Source organism: Thamnophis elegans, chromosome 11 (genome assembly GCF_009769535.1).
Source record: "Thamnophis elegans isolate rThaEle1 chromosome 11, rThaEle1.pri, whole genome shotgun sequence".
NCBI lineage: Eukaryota > Metazoa > Chordata > Lepidosauria > Squamata > Colubridae > Thamnophis > Thamnophis elegans.
The window spans coordinates 6437994-6462242 of NC_045551.1; the positions used below are offsets into that span (position 1 = coordinate 6437994).

The 24249-nt window shown below is 40.6% G+C and overlaps 1 protein-coding gene across 1 annotated transcript in view; it reads right to left on the reverse strand.

The window, feature by feature from the left end:
- Nucleotides 1–24249, reverse strand: part of CACNA1E (calcium voltage-gated channel subunit alpha1 E) — a 351045-nt gene that overhangs the window by 130261 nt on the left and 196535 nt on the right. The window contains exons 9-17 of the mRNA XM_032226797.1: nucleotides 20075–20128; nucleotides 18218–18304; nucleotides 16977–17186; nucleotides 14210–14322; nucleotides 12339–12451; nucleotides 8974–9105; nucleotides 8129–8201; nucleotides 5195–5312; nucleotides 3465–3532 (exon numbers count right to left, since the gene is read on the reverse strand). Of these exons, the coding sequence (XP_032082688.1) occupies nucleotides 3465–3532; nucleotides 5195–5312; nucleotides 8129–8201; nucleotides 8974–9105; nucleotides 12339–12451; nucleotides 14210–14322; nucleotides 16977–17186; nucleotides 18218–18304; nucleotides 20075–20128 (968 nt within the window). The remainder of the gene's footprint in view (nucleotides 1–3464; nucleotides 3533–5194; nucleotides 5313–8128; nucleotides 8202–8973; nucleotides 9106–12338; nucleotides 12452–14209; nucleotides 14323–16976; nucleotides 17187–18217; nucleotides 18305–20074; nucleotides 20129–24249) is intronic.

Here is a 24249-nt window from a genome sequence, read left to right on the forward strand (position 1 = left end):
GTTGGGGTGGAGGGATGGAAGGGGAAGGGGAAATATTTGTAAAATTTATTAAAACTCTTCAATAAAAAAAAAGACTGGTCAAACACTGTAATAAGGATATTTGATTATTTGATTTGAATGTACATATAAAATAATGCTTTCCCCATTCAGTTGATTCAAAATTACAATCCATCTCCTGGCTTAATGGGTCACAGGGATGCCTCAAACTATGAAATGAGAAGTAAATAAATTTAATAACAAAAGTAGCAAAAACAGTTGAAATGGGGATTTCCTTGTAAAATGCAGTGAGATTTTACAGGAAGTAGAAAGTGACCTGTAGTCCTTGAATATAAACGGCTGATGCCCTTGCATGTGGATTTTATCTATAAAATTTCTATGGTTTATAACAATAAAACTATATTCTGCTCATCCTCCAAACTCTTCAAAGTAGCTTGCAGATGATGTTTTATGTAGGAGCCATTCCAAGTCAGATTTGGGGCAATGCAGAAGACTATGATATTGTACCATGAGCCCCAAAACATGTATTTACAGCTCATTTCCAATGTACACCAGTTTAAATCACTAAATCAGAGAATCATAAGACTGGAATGGACCTTGGAGGTCTTCTAGTCCAACCCCCTGCCTTATTGCAGACAAATGGCTATCCAATCTTCTTTTAAAGATGTTTACTTTATCCTTTTTTTACAGTTTTAAATATTTACTGATTCACTGTGGTGGAGTATAAATTTGAATAATAAACAGGGATAATAAATAATATTTTAATGAATTACTTATACACATTTAGAGATGCATATTTATCTGACCCCAGAGGGAAATAAAAAAAAAATAGATTATTATGTTCTGTTTCATTCCTATTGACTGTGACAGAGATTTGTCTGTAATAGAAGGTCTGCTTAACATCCATATACTACAAGTGATTAATGCAACTGGACTAGAAATTAGAGTTATGACATGGTCTATTTCTATTTCTACCAAAACACCATTATGAAAGCAGCAGTGGTCACAGTTTCTTAACTGACTCACTACGTATTTTCTAATAACATGGATCATAAGCAACAATTTCTAGTGAAACTCATCTAGGCATGATTCCAATTTATAACTGTAATTTAATAATTGCACAAGTATCAACAGGCAAACTGGAGAAAAATGAGTGAGATTTGTGATACTGAGCTATTAAAGAGATAACTATAATAAACTCTGATGACTAATGGGAAAGAATGATTATATCTGTAAACTAAGTAATCTGAATGGGAAGAATGTAAGCCTAGCTGAACTGAAAAGAGGTTTTGCCTATTTATGGAAGAAATTGGCAAAAGCTTTTCAAATAAAATCAGTGGAGAAAATAATAAGTAATAGGACTTTAAGAAAATGAGAAGGCAGATTCTAAAGATATGGTCTCATTTGTGATGGGTACCTGTCCTTGAGAAGTTTAAAACATTTTTGTTGCCAATTTAATTAGCATTTCTTACTCTCTCATTTTTTGCTTGCCTCTTTATTGTGCAATTCTCTTCTTTTAATTGGACTATTTTTATTGTTTTGAAATCTGTTAAGGTGATAACAACTACAGAAGGATGAAAAGCCAGGAGAAGTGATGTCTTCTCCCTCTTCTAGAAAAGAGGGTCAGCTTATTCTTCAAAACACCTGAAGACAGGACAGGGAGGAGCTAAGCTTAATTCAAAGACGTTATTAATTTTCTACTTTCTCTTTAAGTATATTTTAAACTGTTTTTGTTACAGATTTATACCTTGGATTGGTTCTGGGAAGACAGGGGGGGAGATTGGGGGGGTTGGGGGAGGGGGGGAGGGAGCGGAGTTTACTAAATTGGAGGAGGGGTGTTGGATTTTAAGGTAATATGATTGTACATGTATAGCGCTATTTTTTCTTTTTTATGTATATTGAAATGGAATTATAAATACCATCAACACAAAAGGGAGTTTGCTCAGAAGCTGAAATACACCAAGTGAATGAGAGGAAGAGTGGGAAGCAGAGGAGAGAAGAAAGATAGGAAGAGAGGGACAGGAGAGAGGGTGAGGGGGGAAGATGAGGTGTATAAGGAGGAGTGGTAAGGGGAGAGAGGAGAAGGAGAAAGGAAGGGGAAGTAGAGTAGAAAATGATGGAGGGAAGAAAGGATGTAGAAGAGTGGGAAGCAGAGGAGAGAAGAAAGATAGGAAGAGAGGGACAGGAGAGAGGGTGAGGGGGGAAGATGAGGTGTATAAGGAGGAGTGGTAAGGGGAGAGAGGAGAAGGAGAAAGGAAGGGGAAGTAGAGTAGAAAATGATGGAGGGAAGAAAGGATGTAGAAGAGTGGGAAGCAGAGGAGAGAAGAAAGATAGGAAGAGAGGGACAGGAGAGAGGGTGAGGGGGGAAGATGAAGTGTACAAGGAGGAGTGGTAAGGGGAGAGAGGAGAAGGAGAAAGGCAGGGGAAGTAGAGTAGAAAATGATGGAGGGAGGAAAGGATGTAGAAAGGGGGAGGAGAGAGGGGGAAGAAAGTGTCGTATAAGGTATAAATATGGTGTATGAAGAGAAGAAGAGCCAATAACTGGGTTTTTTTCCTTTGGTAGTTGATGGTAAGATGAATTGATGTAATTACTTAATAATACAACATGATATTGACTATGTAATAGTATACATGTGATTATATGCTATGAAAATGGAAAATAAAAATTTTCTATGTGAAATAAAAAAACACACCTGAAGAAAGGGCAATGAATGGAAATTAATCTAGGAGAGAAACAACCTAGAACTGAGGAGAAATTTCCTGACAGTTAGAACAGTTAATCAATGGCACAACTTGCCTCCAGCAGTTGTGAGTGTGGAGATTTTAAAGAAAAGGTTGAACAACCATTTATCTGAAACGGTATAGGATGTTCTGTCTGAGCAGGGGATTGAGCTAGAAGGCCTTCAAGATCCCTTCCAACTCTGTTATTCTGTAATTCTTAAAGTCATTATTACTAAACTAAATTCCAAATATGCTTGAGCAGAATAAGACTCCTTAATACTGCGCCGAGGTGGCACAGTGGTTAGAGTGCAGTACTGCAGGCCACTTCAGCTGATTGCTATCTGCAGTTCGGCGGTTCAAATCTCACCGGCTCAAGGTTGACTCAGCCTTCCATCCTTCCGAGGTGGTTGAAATGAGGACCCAGACTGTGGGGGCGATATGCTGACTCTGTAAACCGCTTAGAGAGGGCTGAAAGCCCTATGAAGCGGTATATAAGTCTAACTGCTATTGCTATTGCTATACTGATAAAAAAATCTCCTTGCATTGACTGAAAAAGATCCTTTGTTTTATATTAACGCTCCACATGCCAAGTTTAAGCTCTTGACATTCCGTCTCCTTAAAATGTAAGTTTGATAAATCAGGCTTGAGACTACATCTTATCAAAATGATACAATCACGATTAAGAATACATTGACTTCTTTATTATTAAGATACAGTAGATTGTTAATGCTACAACATTTTATTACCTTTGTCAGTTCCTGTGCATTGGCTAGGTTGTCCACAGCGATGGCCAAGAATACATTAAGTAGGGTATCTAGAATAGTTGAGGGGTGAATGAAACTTCTCATTAAAGCAGCTAGATGGAAATAATACAGAATCAACCTGCCATGTAGACATTTACTAATTATTCAAGTTGAAAGGGTTTTAGATTTCTCATCTAAACCATGTCTAAACAATAATTTAGTGGGGAAAAGAAAATAGAACGTGGATAGAAATTTCAATCAAAAAAATGGCCTAGGGAAAAAGAGTGATGTCTCACTGACTTTTAAGCCCAGAGGTACAAAAATGAACGTGCCATCTTTTTACCTTCCAAACCCTGTGAAACAGCCTAAAATTAGTTGCATGTGTCCTCACTGTGACAACCTTGAAACTTGGAGAAAATCATGGAAGTTAATTGGCCAATAAAAGATAATCCAACCATTGTCCCACTTCTCCATCCAAGTATTGAGTCTAATGCTTTTTAAATGATGAAGGGTTAAGTAACATGCTGACCTATCAAAACCAACTGTGAGGCACTAGTTTGATGTATAGCAGTGGTTCCCAAACTTGGCAACTTTAAGACTTGTGGACTTCAACTCTGCAGAGCTGGCTGGAGAATTCTGGGAGTTGAAGTCCACAAGTCTTAAAGTTGCCAAGTTTGGGAACCACTGATGTATAGTAATGTAATTTCTTGAGGAGAGTAGGGAGACTCTAGAAGCCAAGAGACAGAGCTCTCAAGTTGCATGGGGTGCTAATACTTCAACTATAAAAAATATTGAGTACTGAAATTGGAATTCTGCTGAATGGAGATGATAGTTGGTTTGGTTTGGTTTATTAGATTTATATGCCGCCCTTCTCCCAAGGACTCAGGGCAGTGTACAACATTAAAAGAAACACATAATACAAAAGTTAAAAATAAATTAAATAGGATATCCCAAATCCAATTAAAATGGACAATGACACATTTTTAAAAAAGAATTCAAATTAAAATTAACAGTAATCACTAATTTGATTTGTTTTGTTCAGGCCAGGCTGGCTTGCTGGAAAAGCCAACTTTTTAGGGCGCGTCGGAAGGACTGGAGATCGGGGATTATGCGAAGCTCCGGGGGCAGCTCATTCCAGAGGGAAGGCGCTCCCACAGAGAAGGCTCTCCCCCTGGGGGTCGCTAGCCAACACTGTCTGGCCGATGGCACCCCGAGGAGGCCAACTCTGTGGGATCGCACTGGACAGTGGGAGGCTACCGGTGGCAGTAGGTGGTCTCGCAGGTATCCTGGGCGTAAGCCATGGAGCGCTTTAAAGGTCATAATTAGTACCTTGAATCGCACCCGGAAGACAACTGGCAACCAGTTCAGGACGTCTAAAAGGGGTGTAACATGGGAGCACCTAGGTGCCCCCCCCGATAACCCGCGCAGCCGCATTCTGGACCAGTTGAAGCTTCCGGGTGCTCTTCAAGGGCAGCCCCATGTAGAGAGCATTACAGTAGTCCAGGCGAGAAAGGATGAGGGCATGAGTGACTGTGCACAGAGCATCCCATTCCAGGAAGGGGCGCAACTGACGTAGTGTGGGAACATAGTGGCATAGAATCAATTCAGGCAAAAGTTAAGTGTGGAGATACCCTAATGGTGAGCCTTACAGATTTTGACAGAAGTGCTCCCATTACTACTTTCTACAGTCAAATGTTATAACATATCTCAAAACAATACATTAAGAAGGATACAATTCCCAAACAACGTGAGGACTATGAAGTAGATGGATGACCACATTCCCGAGCTGACACCACCTTGAGAGCGAATTCCATTGTACATCACTTCATTCCAATCTTCACCTGTTAATATCTAAACAAACAGTTGAATTGATTTCTATTCAACCTCTCCTCCTAAGTTCAAGGGAGCTTTCAGAGGTGAAGAGTTTGTTTCTTTAAATTAACCACAGATACCTTACAATTAATACATTAGTTGTTATATTTACAGTTATAGTTGTTTATAGCTAAAAATACAAGTGGAAACTTTGACAATAAGAACATCTCAGAACTCAAATCTTCATTTCATTTCATTTCTGTGTTGCCCATGCCCAGACTTTATATAAATAAGGCTAAGACAGTGTAGGGACGGGGAGTTGAAGGTTAAAAATCAATTGGTGGATTGTTATCAAGGAATGAAGAATTGTACTGGGTGATTCTCGTTATAGATGACTTTGACAATAACTTGAAAAACGTACATATGATTAGAAATATTGATTCAGTAGAATGTTAAAAGAAATGAGCAACAAAAATAAAACTTTTTTTGTTTCTCATCATATTTTCTGATGAGAAATAGTTCACTAAGCTTCTTAGTTTCCCCTTTTTATTGTATGATGATCTGTAGTTTTAATGGTTCACCGACAAATGCGCGCTCGACAAAAGCGCCCCGAAGAAACCGTGGGGAGAAAACTGCAAGTTCGAAATCGCGCTGACGAATGAGCACAGAAGCACGCAGACAACAGCGCGCCGACAGAAGCGCGCTCTAAACCTAACCCTAAAGGTAACCCTAACCCTAACCCTAACCCTAATCCTTACGTTAAGTGTAAGCGCGCTTCTGTCGGCGCTCTTTTGTCAGCGCGCCTTTGTGGGCACGCTGTCGATGTCGTGGTTTTATCGCTGCGGTTTTGTTGGCGCGCTGTTGTCGGGCGCATTTGTCAGGTCACGGTTTTAATTGTGTACATAAGCATAAAGTGCAGTACATATTTCATAATTTAAATAATTAAAATATTGTTTAAGTTTTCAGCTGGTCTGATCAAATTATTCCAATTATAAATTGTCCACATGTGAATTCTAGTTCTTTCCCTTACAATTCAAATTTATTTAACTATTAAATCAAGGGGGCATTTTTATTAAATTGCTTTTGTACAGGCTAACTTTGTTTTTTTTAAAAAATTGTTATCTTTGCCTGACAGAAAGAAAATGAAACACAAAAAGGAGTTGAGCCCATTCTTGGGAGTTGTATTTGAGTCCTATGCAATTAGCTTAAAGTCCATATCGCTTTGGTACCCACTCAATACTGACTGATTGTTGAACTGATTTAATTTCTAAGACATCACAATCAAATGATTCTCCATGTTGCACAAAGATAATTACAAAATGTATAAGCATACAGTACCTAAAATATAATAAAACAACCATTACAAAGAATATTATAAAGCATATTTATGGTGTTCTTTCAATAAATTAAATTTTAAAAGCCCTCTGGAATAGGTCTGTTTTGTCTTGCTTCCAGAAGGGCAATAACATTGGAATTGATGTAGCTTTTCAATATAGTTTTTTTAGGGAAGTGTTTAGGGAAGAGGGTTTTTTATTGTATAACTTTAAGCTGCCTGAAGTTGGGTGGCATAGAAGTTTAATAATAAATAAGTATTACAAATAAATATTTCATACTAGGTTAAAATTTGCACTTTTAATTGCACCAAACATTACCTTGCTCTCTCTTATTTAAATATTTCCTAGCAATTGACCTAGTTCACACATCTTACTAAGGAGTAATGCGATTTGATATTGGCTTTGCAGAGCATGTGATCTACAGCTAGGCATTATGAATTGTTCAACAACCACAATTAAACAAGGCTTGATCTATAAACCAGGCGACAATGTTTTATTTCATCCTTCGAAGTAAAATTCCAGTGCTTTTTGTCATTTTTTTCAAGCAGACTGATGGGGACAAGACTCTATATTTGGACCCTTTGTTCAAACATTTCACATCTGTTAATTGACACTTAACTAATCACGTTATTTCAGATTTGGAAAGGTGGGTTGATAGTTTGGTTCTAGAGAGAAATTTATATTTCCTCCAAAATGATTTTTTGATGATACAGTCTCACATCTCCCAATCGTTCTAAAATACCTTTCCGTTCTCTCTATAGTATTCATACTCTTATTATCAATAAGATTAGGGAAAATGCACAAAATCAGGACATGCAATATATTTAATTACACATTACAAAGAGAAAAGGATAGCACTTTGACATTTAATTATCATTTTTTAGAGCAAGAGCTTCAGAGGTGGGTTCCTACCAGTTCGCACCTATTTGATAGAACTGATTCGTCAAATCTACCGAACCGGTTAGAAGAGGTTCCACCAGTGGACCCAGAAAGCCGGCCACACCTACAGAAGAGGTTCCAACATTTTTTGAAACCCACCACTGGTCCTTGGATATGATTATTCTACACTATCATGCTCATATTTATAAAACTCAGTGCCTCTGGGAAAGGTAAGGATGACTACTGCGTTTGTGGTGCAATCAGAACATGCGTGTGTTGAAGTTGTTTTAACGCAAACCAAAGACGCCTTTTAAAAAACAAGTTTACATCCTATTCTTATGCATGCCAGTGCTGTGTGTGAGGTAATTTAAGGTGGTTCTGACAGGTGTCGTTGGCATCTTCATATCCGGTCACATGGGCGGCAAGCCACTCCCATCTGGTCACATGGGCAGCAAGCCACTCCCAAAAAGGAGGCCACACCCACAGAGTAGGTTCGAACAATTTTTGAAACCCACCGCTGAGGAGCTTCCTGATATATTGTGGCTTCCCCCCTCCTCTTGAAAATAAACTACTGTAGTTAGTAAAAGCCTGTATGTTGGATTTAATTTCTCTAATACCAGGTTGCAAAGCACAGAGTTATACCTGGAAAACTGTCATGATGGCTGCAGGAAAGGTATCGAAATTTGCCGAAGGAGTGCCATCCATAAAATTAAATCTGTTTAACAAAAGAAAACAAATGTGAACATTAATGCTAGGACTTTTTTTTTCTGATTCAGTCCACAGACAAGAGCAAAAAGTTGAATTGTCCAATCTTGTGGTCTTTTTCTGTAATTCTATATTTCAGAATGGTGATGGACTTCCTTTTACTGAATTTGCTCACATGAAATCCAGACAGTTATTGTCTGGGGATGTTTTAATTTGGATTCCTGCAGGGGGCTGATAGTCTAAATGGCCCCTGCATGGCAGAAAAAATAGAATCAGGGAAAGAGAATAGAGTGATAATATAGCTGAAAAGATGATTCGGGAATTATCTTTGAAGAGCAATGGAAAGCAGTCACTATTTGTTTTAGATATTTAATTGTATCTCCTTATCATTGAAAGCAAGATCTTAATCTTCTGCCGCTTCTCTGGATTCTAACAAATTGCCAATGTCTACAAATTTCCAAACCCAGATGTAAGAGCTATGAATCTTTGAAGCATTTTTTTTAAAAAGCAACTTAAAGACTGTCAGAATGCTCATTTCTGTGACAGCTACTGAGTATTGTGTTTGTGCAGTAAATCTGCAAAATAGAAGAAAGGCATATCTTCCAAAATCTTTCTTCAGAATCAATTTAACTAGGCCCTGATATCTTGCATAAGCAATTGCTTCTCCTAGGGCACTTAAGCATTAAATCGCATTATTGGAAAATGTTGTGGGAGCTTTTTTGGAATAATCTAGCATTTTTGGGGTGACATATTAAATAAGCTTTATTTGGTTATGGACTTACCTGCCACCGAAAAGCTGCATCCCAAGTAGAGCAAAGACTACAATGAAGAGGAAAAGGAGGAAGAGCAGGCTGATAATAGACTTCATAGAACTCATCAGAGAGACCACCAAATTCCTCAAGGAAGCCCAATACCTGGAAAATCCAGATGTTGTTATAACCCTGCTTCCAAAAGCATCACACAATTGTTTCATTTGGGTACACCAGGATTTATTTGGGTAACCAGAATTGTGCCATAGCATCAAAGCATCCTAGGGTTGGAAGAGACCTTGAAGGTCTTCTAGTCCAACTCCTTGCCCAAAGCAGGAATGTTCAAAGCATTCTGGCAAATTTCAATTCAATTTTCAATTTTAATGGATTCGTATGCCGCCCAATCCCGGGGGACTCCGGGCGGCTTACATAAAAACAGTTGAAAAAAGAAGATATTAAAAATTAAAAATATAAGACAGAGCAAATTAAAACAAGACCCAACATGCACTCGATCTTAGTGGGGCTGAAGGTCAATCAAGATCAGCAGCCCCAGGCCTGCCGGAACAGCCAGGTCTTAACAGACTTTCGGAAGGCTGAGAGAGTGGGGAGGGTCCGGATTTCAGGGGGTAGATCGTTCCAGAGGGCTGGGGATGCTACAGAGAAGGCTCTCCTTCAAGGAGCTGCCAAACGACATTGTGCAGTCGATGGCACCCGGAGAAGGCCTACCCTGTGCGATCTTATTGGGCGCTGGGAGGTATGTTGCAGGAGGCGGTCACGGAGATATCCAAAATCACTGCCCAGTATTTTCTTGAGATCTTCTAGTGATGGAACATCCATGCTGTAGCAGGCAGGCTGCTCCATTGCTTAACAGTTCTCACAATCAGGAAATTATTTAGTTCAAGTATCTCTCACTGTAAAGCTTCTGTCCACTGGTTCTTGTCTTAACCTCAGGAGCTAGGGAGAATATATCTAAAGCTCTCCCCTGTGACAACCCTTTATGTATCAGAAGACTTATATCATACCTCCCCTTAATCCTCTCATCTTTAAGCAAAACATAACAAGATTTAGCCTCCAAGCCCTTTATCATCTTTGTTGGTCTTCTGTGCACTTTTTCCAGTTCCTCAGTATCTTTTTGTATTATGGAGAACTGTTGTGGCCCAGCAGGAGCCATTGGAGCTGCCACCAGACTCCGACAGCGAGGGGCCCTATGAGTCGACTCTGGAGGATGTGGAGGACCCTGGACAGGGTTCCGACTCCGAGCAGGGTGCAGAGAGGCTGGTTGGCCATCAGGAGGTGCCTGAGCCTTGGACCAGTGCGGAGGAGCCAAGGGAGTGTGATCTGGACATCATGCATTGGAGCAGTGGGGAGGAGCCAAGGGAGTTGTTCCTGAATGCCGGCACCGGAGAGCTAATAGGCGTAAGGAACAATTACGCAGTTACAGGAGGTAATTGCACTCAGCTGGTGGTGATTAGGCTCCTCTCAAGACTATAAAAGGAATGCTTGTGCACACACCCCTTTTGCAGGAGTCAATACATTAACTAATGTTGGAGAACTAGCTTGGCAGGCTGGATTGCTGCCAAGGCTTCTCTGTGCTGGATTGCTGCCAAGGCTTGTCTGTGCTGGATTGCTGCCAAGGACCTGTCTGTCTGTTAATAAATTCCGTAAAGTATCTTTGGCTCGGCGTGCTTTGGTGTGGGACAAGGGGGGTCAGAACAGAGAACTAATAACTGTATATAGTATTCCAGATGTAGCCTGATAGGCGTGGCATGGAGTGATTAATCACACCCTGTGACCTTGATGCTAAACCTCTATTGATGCCGCAGTGGCTTTTTTGGCAGCTGCAATACATTGCGGGGATATTCTTAACTTGCAATGTATACCAAGAGTCCCAGATCTTTTCTGCAAGTACTATTGCTAAGCCAGATATTACCAACCTCGTATGTGTTCTGTAGATATGGCTTTTCTTAATTAAATGCAGAATCTTACATTTTTCAACAGTGAACAACATTTGCAGGATAGCACCCAATGTTCAAATTTTTCAAGATCCTTTTGCATCTTGAGCCTGCATACCTTTCCCCCCCCCACTTTGTATCACTTTCATATTTTATCAGCATGGCTTCTGTTCCCTCAGCTAAGTCATAGATGTCAAATAGTGCTACGTCCAAGGCATAACCTTGAGGTACATTAAGGATCACATATTGGCTATAGTTGTTTAGCTATGTTGTGAGTCCACCTTATAGCAGGAACATCCAGCCCACATTTTTCCACTTTATCAAGAAGGAGACTGCGGTCTACCTTACCAATTCCCAATGACTAAATGTAGTACATTCACAGCATTCTTTTGGTCAACTAATCTAGCCACTTCATCAAAGAAAGCAATAGGATTTGGGTGACGTGACCTGTTTTTAACAAATCCATACTGGATTCTGATAATTACCTTATTTGTTTCTAAATGCTCACACACCCACTGCTAAATTATGTTTTGCAAAATTTTCTCAGGTATTGATGTCAAGCTGATCGGTCTGTGGTTTCCTGAGTCTACTTTTTCTGTTTCTTAAATATTGGAACCATGATGGTTGTTTTCCAGTCATCTGAAACTTCCACTATGTTCCAAAGGAAAATTTATGAGCATGAATGTGTATGGTATATTAAGGAGAATTATGTGTTATTGTATCAGTTTTAGCTTTCTGTTGTGGCCCAGCAGGAGCCGTTGGAGCTGCTGATGGACTCCGATAGCCAGGACCCCTATGAGTCTACTATGGAAGATGTGGAGGACCCTGGGCAGGGTTCAGACTCAGAGCAGGGACCAGAGAGGCTGGTTGGCCACCAGGAGGCGCCTGAGGCATGGAGCAGTGGCCAAGATCAAAGGGAGTTTGTCCCTTACGCCAGGCAACGGAGGGCAGAGAAACGGAGGCAGCAGTTATGGAGACAGACTCATAAGAGATAATCAAGCCCAGGTGGTTGTGGCTTGGCCCCTCCCAAGAGAGTATATAAGAAGAGACTTTGGGAGGAGTCCTTAATAATCTGGAGATTATAATAATCTGGAGAACTCCTTGTCTGATCTGCCTTGTGTTCCCGTGTCTGTTAGAGTCTGGGTTGCTGCCAACGTCTTGCCAGTGAGTCATGTCTGGGTTTTCAGCCAATAGGATTATAATTGCTGTGAATAAAGAGTGGTAAACAGCTAAGCCTGTGTCTGTGTTCATTACCGGACAGAGGGGTGGGGGCAGAACAGTTTTCTAAATTTTTGCTTAGCTTTTAATAGGTAGGTAGCCCAATATTATTAACACTAAGGATGGCAAAGGAAAAGGGGGAAGTTATTATCTATCGATCAAACAATCCAAAAGGCAGGGGGAAAAGGTCAGAGAAAACACTGAGAAAACAGGTAGAGTAAATCTCACTTTGTGACTTTAAAGATCCGTAGAAGTCGTAGAGCTCGCAAGACACTAATCCCAAAAGAGGTCCCAGGTCTAAAGATAGCCCAAACTACTTCAAAGATGCTCCCCACCGTAACCTAAGAGAGAAAACAAGTGCAGAAGAAGTCCTGAAATAATACAGTGGTCTCCTAATTGCAGCCCTCTGAGAATACTATATTCGACTGTAATCCCAACAGTCTCTTTCAACCAGTATAAACAATTCCCCGCCTCGAAAGTTCTTTCACACATTGGTGCTGTCTTGCGCAAACAAGACCAACACATAAATTTACACTTTGCAATGAAACTAAGCAAATGGCAACAATGAACCTGCTACGTATTTTTATTTCATTCGTTTTAGAGCTACTTTGCGTTCTAAATTGTACAAAATCCATCACCTGAAAACAATGGAAAGTACTAAATTACCGAACCCTAATACAAACAACACAGTGGCTGGTTTTATGGTAATTAAGTAATCAGAGCTTTTTTCGAAGAATCGTAAAAAATGGCGGCTTCTTAGCAATGCGAAATAGCTTGTGTTGGAATCTCCCCCCTTACAGATTTGTCCTTCCAACTATTTTCTGAATAGAAATTATTTTTTAACCAATTAGGACTGGATATAGATATTCCCGGATTTTGCCCCTTAAAAGTAAGGACAAGAGAGAAATGTTTAAGAAGCAATGGTTCTGCTATTTCTATGTATGATTATTGCTGCAACAATTACAAGTTGTAATTGATGATTCGAAAGGATAGCATATGTAAAGCAGGGAACTATAATATAACTTTAACAAGAAAAGATCAATTTATAACCATTGTCAATAAGATCAGAAACCACTTCCTTATAATGCTTTCTTTTTTTTCTTTTCTCACTATGCATTATTTTTCTTTATCTGATTTTTTCCCCCCGGTTCCACTGCTGGAAATTACCAGTGAGCAAAATCATTGCTTCTTTTATATCCATCCACCCATCCATCCATGACATTCCTTGCTCTATAGCAATAGCAATAGCAGTTAGACATATACTGCTTCATAGGGCTTTCAGCCCTCTCTAAGCGGTTTACAGAGTCAGCATATCGCCCCCACAGTCTGGGTTCTCATTTCACCCACCTCGGAAGGATGGAAGGCTGAGTCAATCTTGAGCCGGTGAGATTTGAACCGCCGAACTGCAGATAGCAGTCAGCTGAAGTGGCCTCCAGTACTGCACTCTAACCATTGCGCCACCTCGGCTCTTACAATAGATACAATGTACAATAAAATTATCTCCCACTATACTTTTACCTGTAGCAGTGATATTTTCCCAGAAATCCACTATTTTAGGAAGAGCTTAATAGCCAATTAAAAGATACGTTTGAAGAAACATCTTCCTTCTGACATACGTAGACTGCATAGACGGACTACCCAAATAACCACCAGTTTAATCAAATTACAGTAAAACTTTCCTCTTAACCAACTTAAAAAGAGCTGAGGTGGCACAGTGGTTAAATGCAGCACTGCAGGCTACTTCAGCTGACTGCAGTTCTGCAGTTCGGCTGTTCAAATCTCACCGGCTCAGGGTTGACTCAGCCTTCCATCCTTCCGAGGTGGGTAAAATGAGGACCCGGATTGTTGTTGGGGGCAATATGCTGACTCTGTAAACCGCTTAGAGAGGGCTGAAAGCCCTATGAAGCGGTATATAAGTCTAACTGCTATTGCTATTGCTAACTTCCCTTTGTTCATCAATGGCACCACATTCTCTGCCCTATTCATTTATAAGGGTTTATTCACATCAGTGCATTTCCTCCAACTAACTTATTTCCTTCATTATCATTTGCTCGGCAGTCCAAAATTCGGTATGTAGTATATACTACTGCCCTGCTTACCCCACAGTCAAAACAGTTGAAAGAAGAATGGAAATAAAGACGTGGTCCCATTCCATACATCTTCAAGGACATCTCCAGCAGGAACAGGCCCAGAAATATAAACTCTGCATAGTCTGAAAGAAAGCCATCCGAGTGGGGTTAGTTCCAGTTCTACCTTTCTGTCTCATTTATTTTGTTTTAAAGAGAATGTATAAAAATGAACGATACACCTTCAAATATCAGGCTGGCATTGTCAAATTTCTCTACCTGCTTGGGTACCCAATCAAACAACATTGGTCAGGAACGCTAGTTTACAACGATGACTGCAGCTTATATAAATGTGGGAACATGCTAAAAAAATTCTTCTCTATCCAACTTCCAAGAATACATTAGAAGGCACATGAGTGGATCATTGCCCAGTTTCTGCTGATGAGCTTTTGCCTGCTGGTATTCTTACAAAGCAAGTTGTGTTTTATACGATCAAACCAGATATTTAAGATATTTTATTTGAATCAGCCTCTCAATATTATTAAAACAGATGTCTGCAGTAAAAATAAATGGTGAATGTGTTCTTTTTTTAAATTGAATTTTTTTAAAAAAAGTTTTACAAATATATGCCTCCCCTCCCCACCCAAACCCAACTCCCCCCCCCCAACCCCTCTGGCCTCCCAGAGCAAATATAGACTTTAGCATCATCCCTCACTTGTAATTTAACTCCCTTTTGTAAAGCTAACTTTAAGCAAATTGTGTCCTTCCTTGCTCATTCACTCATAAACTATCTGGAATTTCTTAGTCCCATATTTATTCTGAATATAGTCAATCCATCTTCTCCATTCCAGCTGATATTTCTCATCTGAATGGTCCTTAAGATATGCTGATATTTTAGCCATCTCTGCTAAGTTTGTTACTTTTAGTGTCCATTCTTGAATAGTAGGTAATTCTTCCTTCTTCCAGTACTGCGCCACCAATAGTCTTGCTGCCGTTGTGAGGTTCAAAATCATATTAGTCTCTATAACTGTACAGTCTGTAATTATACCTAACAGGAATAACTGAGGAGTAAACTTTATCCTCTTTTTAAGAATATTTTGCATAATCCAAGATATTTTTATCCAGAATGCTTTAACCTTTTTGCAAGTCCACCATATATGGTAATATGTAGCATCAACACAATCACGTCTCCAGCCTTTAGGTTGTAAATTCGGATACATACAAGCCAGTTTTTTAGGATCTAAGTGCCATCTATAAAACATTTTGTAGAAGTTCTCTCTCAAGTTTTGGGCTTGTGTAAATTTTACGTTCCTTACCCATATCTTTTCCCATGTATCCATCGTTCAAAATGTTGTGCCCAGGTGATGTATTTAAAGAAGTTATAAGTTAGTCCATTTCTGCTCTAACTATCCTTCAAGCGTTCTTCTTTAGTTTAGTTTACTTCACCTTAGGTTACTTTAGCAAAATTGGTAAGAAGCATGTTACTTATTTTGCCCCTTATTTCATGTACAAGCAGTAATATGGGATGTCCACAAATATTTTGGAAGCCTTTTCATGTAGTAAGCAAAGAATCTGCTGTAGGGAATTCAGTGGATTGGGTTAGCAGTTGTGGTGTTCAGATCTCAAGAGTCAAAACATTCTTCTCCAGATTAGGCTTTTTGCAAAAGTGATCAATAATTTCACAATTTTGTTCTTCTGACTTGCTATCGTTTCCAGGCCTTTTGTTCTTCTGGCTGTTATTTATTTGGGGTGCTTTTGTGGCCTATATCATTTTGTTTATAAACACCCATGATGCCATTACCAAATTAAGTTTGTGACACCATCAACAAAACAATGGGGGTTGCCTATTTGATTAGTAAGATTAAAAAGGAATGAGGTCAGTGATAATCAAAACATTACTATTTCAATGTACAATTCTAAAAACTGAATGAAAATGTGAATGCATTCTATATGTTTTCCTAATATATGCATTTTCCTTTCACTTTCTCTAATATATTAATTCTGCACACGTTAACAAATTGTGAACGACATTACAATATTCAGGAAAATGTAGATATTTTCACATAGGGTTGCATTTCTTTTGGTTATGCATTGAAGTTTGGAAGTTTGGAAGTTTATTAGCATTTGTATGCCGCCCACACCCAGGGGACTCTACTCTGGGTGGCTTACAGACAACAAGGGAATATAAAAAATTAAAAATAGAAATACAATTATTTAAAATTACACAACATACATACCACTTAAATGGGGCTGGATACTGATCAACAGCCCCAGGCCTGCCGGAAGAGCCAGGTCTTAGTAGCTTTACAGAAGGCCGGAAGAGTAGTGAGGGTCCGGATCTCTACGGGGAGATCATTCCATAGGGCCGGGGCAGCAACAGAGAAGGCCCTCCCCCGGGGGGGTCGCCAGCCAACATTGACCCGCCGATGGCACCCGGAGGAGGCCCAATCTGTGTGATCTTATCGGTCTTTGGGAGGTAAACTTCAATACCATTTTCTCCAGTAAATGCAACTGGGGATTTGCCTTAACTTAATTGTGGAGGTAAGGAGGAGATCTATCACTGCTCTCATGAATTTCCTCATGAGAACTTTTCCTCAAAGGAATGTAATTCTGATCAAAACTTCAGTCACAACATGCTTACACTCCACAATCACCAAAATTCCATTCGATAGTGCCCAGTCTCTGTGTGAAGGTGAGACGCTTTTACTTATAACGCAGTTGGGTCTAGGCAACTGTTTCTTGTTCTCTGCTTCAAACCGGTTACAAGACTGTTGTATGAACAACACAGAACATCACTTACTTAGGAGGTGTGTAAGCCATACAGGCTGTTTGTGATGGACAATAGCCACACAAGCAGTGTTGAGGGCCACTATGCCCAGGACAAGCCAATAGAAGACCTGTGATTTCACCATGTGACGAACAGATATCCTCAGGAGGCGTTCCTTGTGTCGGAAGTATGAGGCCCCGTCCAATTTTGCACTTTTGATGCTGGATCGAGCAAGTGGGGTTCCTACAATGGAATGAAGAATAGAGATAAAAAGTATTTTAGACTGTTTTTGTTAAAGATTTATACCGTGTATGGGTTCTGGGAAGTCGGGGGAGGGAAGGCTGGGGGGGGTTGGGGGGCAGGGTGGGAGGGAGGGATGCATATTAGGCTTGACTAGGGGTGTTAAATTTTAATGTAATATGATCGCACATGTATACTGTCTTCTCTTATTTTTTCTTTAAAACTAAGATATGTTAAGTATATTGATATGGAAGCATAAATACCATCAACATAGAATGGAGTTTGCTCAGAAGCGGAAATACACCAAGGAGAGGAAGAGTGGGAAACAGAGGAGAGAAGAAAGATAGGAAGAGAGGGATAGGAGAGAGGGTAAGGGGGGAAGATGAGGAGGATAAGGAGGAGTGGAATGTAGAGAGAGGAGAAGGAGAAAGGAAGGGGAAGCAGAGTAGGAAAGGATGATGGAGGGAAGAAAGGAGGTAGGAGAGAGGTAGAAGAAAGAGGTGTATGGAGAGCAGAAGAGCTAATAATGGGTTTTTATCTTTCTGGGCGTTGATGACAAGAGGAACTGATGTAATTACTACTTAATACAATAGGATATTGGCTATGTAATAGTATACATGTGATTATATGTTATGAAAATGGAAAATAAAAAATTTGAAAAAAAAAAAGAAGTGCTGAGAGCTAGTAGAATGCACTATAGACTTTAATTATTGAAACGCTCACAGTTTTTCTGTCATTGTCTCTTCCATCATGAAGGCCTTTCCTTACCAGTTTGAAAGGTTTTCTTCCTACCTTCTATCCACAAAACATTATAGGGAACAAAAATGGAAATGGAGTAGTATCTCCAGTTGACTGTATAGCAGCTGCAGTATAGCAAATACATAATCGTCCACTTTATTTACTACAGGTCTGATCTTAGGTTTCTTCACTTCTGTTTGAATGTGGCTGTTTCATGATTTGGGACAAACATTATATTATAGTAGAATGAGATACCTTAACCAGCTGAAGGACATACATTGTTAGCTTCATCTTACCCACAGACGAGATATCCACACGCTCATCACTAGAATCACGATTCATGGCTTCCGTCCGGCTCCTTTTAATAGTTGCTCTCCTAAGTACTAAACAAGGAGATGAAAAAGCACACCGGTAAATATTACCTCTACGTTTTGCAGTAACAGTGGGCAGTTCCTAACTTTTACTTTATAATAACTGAGCAGAAACTGTTTAATAAATGTTTAATGTTTAATAAATTTATAGGCCACCCAATCCCGAAGGACTCCGGGCGGCTGAAACTGAATTATTCCTGGAAGTACAGTTATAATGAGAACCAACAAAGGTAGACATTTCACTGGATATATACACTATGATATAATACATATTATATAATACATATTACTTAACTCCACATACTTTTGTTATTTTAGTGTATGTATTCTTTGTTATATATCTAATAAAATTAAAGTTGGACATTTTGCTTTAGATATAATTTCTAAATCACTATGAGGGTTGAACTAGGAACCGGTTGTTCCCAGGGCAGAGATGAATGCTATGCAAGCATGCAAGAATTGCTTACTTCCAAAACCATTAAGTCTTGTACCATGTATCCATTCATTTGGAAGGGGAGGAGGTGGAAGACATGACCCCAGGGCTGTAAAACCATTATCATTGTTCACTGAGATAACATTATCCATGTCTCAGTACAATTTCTAATCGAGCTGACCCATATCTAATTCTTCTAAAATCTAGCTGAGGAGTGGAACAAAATAATGAAGTATTCAGAGATCTGTGATTTATTGCCAAGCCATAATCTGGGAAGTGTGATGATCAGGACAGGGGAAATGTATATATGTGCTTGTATATTTGTTATGGCTGACATCAACTATAGATAAACTAAAGCTGAAAGGACACTTATAATTTGGGCTTATTCTACAATCACTCTGTATGATCTGATATCCAAAGTATTATTAATAACAATTTTCAAAGAGAAATATATCTTAAAGATACTGAACTATATACTGAAAATGTGCAATACATTTGTCTAAGAAAAGTGTTAGATTTATTGAACTTGGAGTTTTGCCAAGAAGATAGCACTTTCTTTTGTTGGAAAAAAAACTGTCTACTTCATACTGAAATACTGGAATATCTGTATCTGGGATGTTTGAGTATGCCGGCACCTGGATCACTTGACGTACCTGCCATGTGATGCTAGACTTTTTTATTCCTCTTACCTGATCAAATAGCACAATTGGGGGGCGATCACAAAGAAAAAACATGTAGGAGACATATATTCATGCCCTGCTGCTTCTCCATTGCAAATTCCCTTCTTTCTCCACTTTTGGCTGCCTCCATAAATAGACAGAAAGGTAGCAAAACCTGGATGTGAGGCATGCAGGCAGTTTCACCCCATGGTCTACTGACAAACATGCATGAACTGTACAGTGGTGGGATTCAGCCAGTTCGCACCTATTCGGGAGAACCGGTTGGTAACTTTCTAAGCAGTTCGGAGAATCAGTTGTTGGAAGAAATCTCATTTTGTTTTTTTCCCCACTTTACAGGGCTAATCCTGTAAGGAAGGCAGGAAGGAAACATTCTAGTGTTGTTTCTAGCCTCATCTTTATTGACCTGCTTACAGACAAACTGTCTCTCCGGTTAACCCTTATTGCCATTTTTAACAATTAAGGTGAAGTGCCCATCGACCTGAGTGACATTGACTTGGCCACGCCCATATGATCACATGATCACTGAACCCCGCCTACCCAGCTGGTCATTAGGGCAGAGAACTGGTTGGTCAATTATTTGAATCCCACCACTGCTGTGACAGCAAGTTACTGCGAATCAATTAGAGAGAAGAGAATAGTTTATTTTTTGAGAGAGAGAAGGAGCCTTACCTTCTAAGGCTGATGTGCCAGAATTTTTGTTCTCTTCAGCCAGCATTACTTCCTCTATAGAAAGATTTATAATTGGTTTGGTTATTCAGTAGCCTAGTTTTCTTGAACTTTAGTGAAGCAAACACTTCTCAGTTCTCATATCCATAGAAATAGGGGAAAGAGGATTAATAAAAATGAGGGGGGGGGGTGTAAGAAAATAAAGCAGCACAAAATAAGCTTAAAATGAAATTATTCCAATGGAACAGAGTAACATATTTAAACATTTGAGGTTCCCAGGGCAGCTTTAAAGAATCAAAAATTTAATCTCTTTCAAAGGGTTTCTAAGCAGTGGTTAAACTGCAGTATTGCAGGCTATTTCTGCTGCCTGCTGGCTGCCGGCAATTTGACAGATCAAATCTCAACAGGCTCAAGGTTGACTCAGCCTTCCATCCTTGTGAGGTGGGAATAATGAGGACCCAGATTGTTGTAGGGCAATATGCTGACTCTGTAGATCGCTTAGAGAGGGCTGTAAAAACACTGTGAAGCAGTATATAAATCTAAGCAGGAGCGAAATTCAGCAATAGCAATAGCAATAGCAGTTAGACTTATATACCGCTTCATAGGGCTTTCAGCCCTCTCTAAGCGGTTTACGGAGTCAGCATATTTTCCCCAACAACAATCCAGGTCCTCATTTTACCCACCTCGGAAGGATGGAAGGCTGAGTCAACCCTGAGCCGGTGAGATTTGAATAGCCGAACTGCAGAACTGCAGTCAGCTGAAGTAGCCTGCAGTGCTGCATTTAACCACTGCACCACCTTGATTCTACAGGTTCTGACAGGGTCTGGAGAACCAGTAGCAGAAATTTGGGGTAGTTTTGAGAACCAGCAAATACCACCTATGGCTGGTCCCAGAGTGGGGTGGGAATGGAGATTTTGCAATATCCTTCCCCCAGGAGTCGGGAGGGAATGGAGATTTTGCAGTATCCTTCCCCTGCCACGCCCACCAAGCCACGCCCCCAGAACCGGTAGTAAAATAAATTGAATTTCTTCACTGAGTCTAAGTGCTATTGCTACCTTAGGCTGAAGTATCTCAATCAAGGGAGAAGAAAGCATCATGTATTCTGCTTAGAACTATACCTTTTGAGTTCTAACGTCAGAAACTTTAAAGTGGCTTCCAAAACAAAATATAAATAATAGTTATATTGGTAATAAGAGCATAAAAATATTGGAGGCACAGAATAAGAGTACCAAAAGAATGTCATTCCATAGCATAACCCTATGCAAGATTTCTGAAAACACAAACTTTGGGGGATTTGGTAAGGAAAACAATCTTTTAAAATTTTAAAAATTAGCAGTTACTAATATACATAAAGCATAATTCTGATTTCAATAGGTGACATTTCAAATTATGTTTTGGCCCAGTTTGGTCTAATGGTTAATGAGATGTTTCAGTCAAGTTTGAGGTAGTGGTTAAAGTCCCAGACTATAAACTAGAAGTCTGTGAATTCTAGTTTCGCTTCTCAATTCCAGTCACTCTCTCTCAGCCAGCAACGCAGAGGTGGGTTCCTACCAGTTCGCACCTATTCGGTAGAACCAGTTCGTCAAATCTACTGAACCGGTTAGAAGAGGTTCCACCAGTGGACCCGGAAAGCAGGCCACACCCACAGAAGAGGTTCCAATTTTTTTTGAAACCCACCACTGGCAAGGATCTTGTAACTTGACAGCTTTAAGACTTGCATGCTTCAATGCCAGAGTTTCTGAATAGCTACTTGGACCGACCTAAGTACTAACTCATAATTTCATATTCGGTCGGAGTTGGACTCCGATTTTGCAGATCCAGCCGAGGCACAGGGGGATAATCTGATTGACCATCACTGGGTTGAGTTTCAGGATGTGGCCCCGGGGGATGTGGACAAGGCCATGAGAGCTGTGAGTGCCTCCACATGTGTACTGGACCCGTGCCCCTCCTGGCTGGTTGTTAACAGCGGGGAGGTGACACGGGGCTGGATCCAGGCGGTTGTTACCGCCTCCCTTCGGAAGGGGGTCTTCCCCCCTGCACTAAAAGCGGCGGTGGTGAGGCCCCTCCTGAAGAAACCATCTTTGGATCCACCCGTTCTTAACAATTATCGTCCAGTCTCCAACCTCCCCTTTGTGGGGAAGGTTGTTGAGAAGGTGGTGGCCTTTCAGCTCCAACGGTCCTTGGAGGAAGCTAACTATCTTGACCCATTCCAGTCCGGCTTCAGGCCTGGCTACAGCACAGAAACCGCTTTGGTCGCATTGACCGATGATCTCTGGAGAGCCAGGGATGGAGGCTATGCCTCCATCCTGGTTCTCCTTGACCTCTCAGCGGCTTTCGATACCATCGACCATGGTATCCTTCTGCGACGACTGCGGGAGGTGGGGGTGGGAGGCACCGTTTTGCGGTGGTTCTCCTCTTACCTCTCGGACAGGTTGCAGTCGGTGTTAGTTGGAGGGCAGAGATCGACCCCTAGGCCCCTAACATGTGGGGTGCCGCAGGGTTCGGTCTTGTCCCCCCTACTTTTTAACATCTACATGAAACCACTGGGTGAGATCATTCAGCGGCACGGGATAAAATACCATCAGTATGCGGACGATACCCAGTTGTATCTGTCCGCCCCGTGCCAACTCAATGAAGCGGTGGACGTGATGAACCAGGGACTTGAAGCCGTTAGGGCCTGGATGAGGGCCAACAAACTCGTGCTCAACCCAGATAAGACCGAGTGGCTGTTGTGTTTCCCTCCCACCAATTTGGTAAGTAGTCCATCTCTCAGGCTGGGGGGGGGGTCAAATATTACACCCCACAGACAGGGTTCGCAACTTGGGAGTCCTCCTGGACCCACGTCTGACTTTTGAACACCATTTGTCAGCTGTGACCAGGGGGGCATTTGCCCAGGTTCGCCTGGTGCACCAGTTGCGCCCCTACCTGAGCCGGGAGGCTCTCACAACAGTCACTCGTGCCCTTGTGACCTCTAGGCTGGAATACTGCAACGTGCTCTACATGGGGCTGCCCTTGAGGAGTATTCGGCGACTTCAGCTAGTCCAGAATGCAGCCGCGCGAGCGATTGTGGGTGCACCTCGTTTCACCCACATAACACCTATCCTCCGCGAGCTGCACTGGCTACCTGTCGATCTCCGGATACGCTTCAAGGTGCTACTTGTCACTCATAAAGCCCTCCATGGTAGTGGATCTGGGTACTTGAGAGACCGCCTACTGCCAATTACCTCCACACAACCTATCAGATCTCACCGATTGGGCCTCCTCCGAGTTCCATCTGCTGGCCAATGTCGATTGGCAACCACACAGAGGAGGGCCTTCTCAGTGGCAGCTCCGACCCTTTGGAATGATCTCCCCGTGGAGATTCGTACCCTCACCACCCTCCAGACCTTCCGCACAGCCCTCAGGATCTGGCTATCCCGTCAGGCCTGGGGCTAAGATTGTAACCCGCCCGAATGGTATGAATGTTGTGTTTTTTTAATTATGTATTGTCGTACGTGTAAAAGTTTGTTTTCCCCTTTTCCCTTCGTATTGTGAGCCGCCCTGAGTCCCCCAGGGAAAAGGGCGGCATACAAATAAATAAACCATAAACCATAAACCAAGTTCAAAATTGTGTTAAAGCACATCCACTTTATACTTGCTATTGAAATTTCCAGGAATAGTTTTGCACTATTGCAATTGTTATTACAAGACATTGAGTTTGACTAATGTTGATTAAGGCACCAAATCTTCCTGCGGATAAATGTCTATTAGTTTGGTTTAGTGGTTAAGAAAATAGCCGTAGAAATGGGGAGACTGTGACTTCTAGTACCACCTTAAACATGAAAGCTGGCCGGGTGACTTTGGGCCAATCACTCTCAGCCCAACCCACTGTACAGGATTAAGATTATGGAGAAAATAGGAGGAAAGAGTATGTTTGCTGCCCTGAATTATATATATATATATATATATATATATATATATATATATATATATATGTATGTATGTATGTATGTATGTATGTATGTATGTATGTATGTATGTATGTGTGTATATATATATATATATATATATATATATATATATATATATATATATATATATATATATATATATATATATATATAAAACTGGGATAAGAATAAATAAAAAATGTCCATCTGTCTTTATTTCCATTTTTAATTAATTGATTTTTAAAGGTG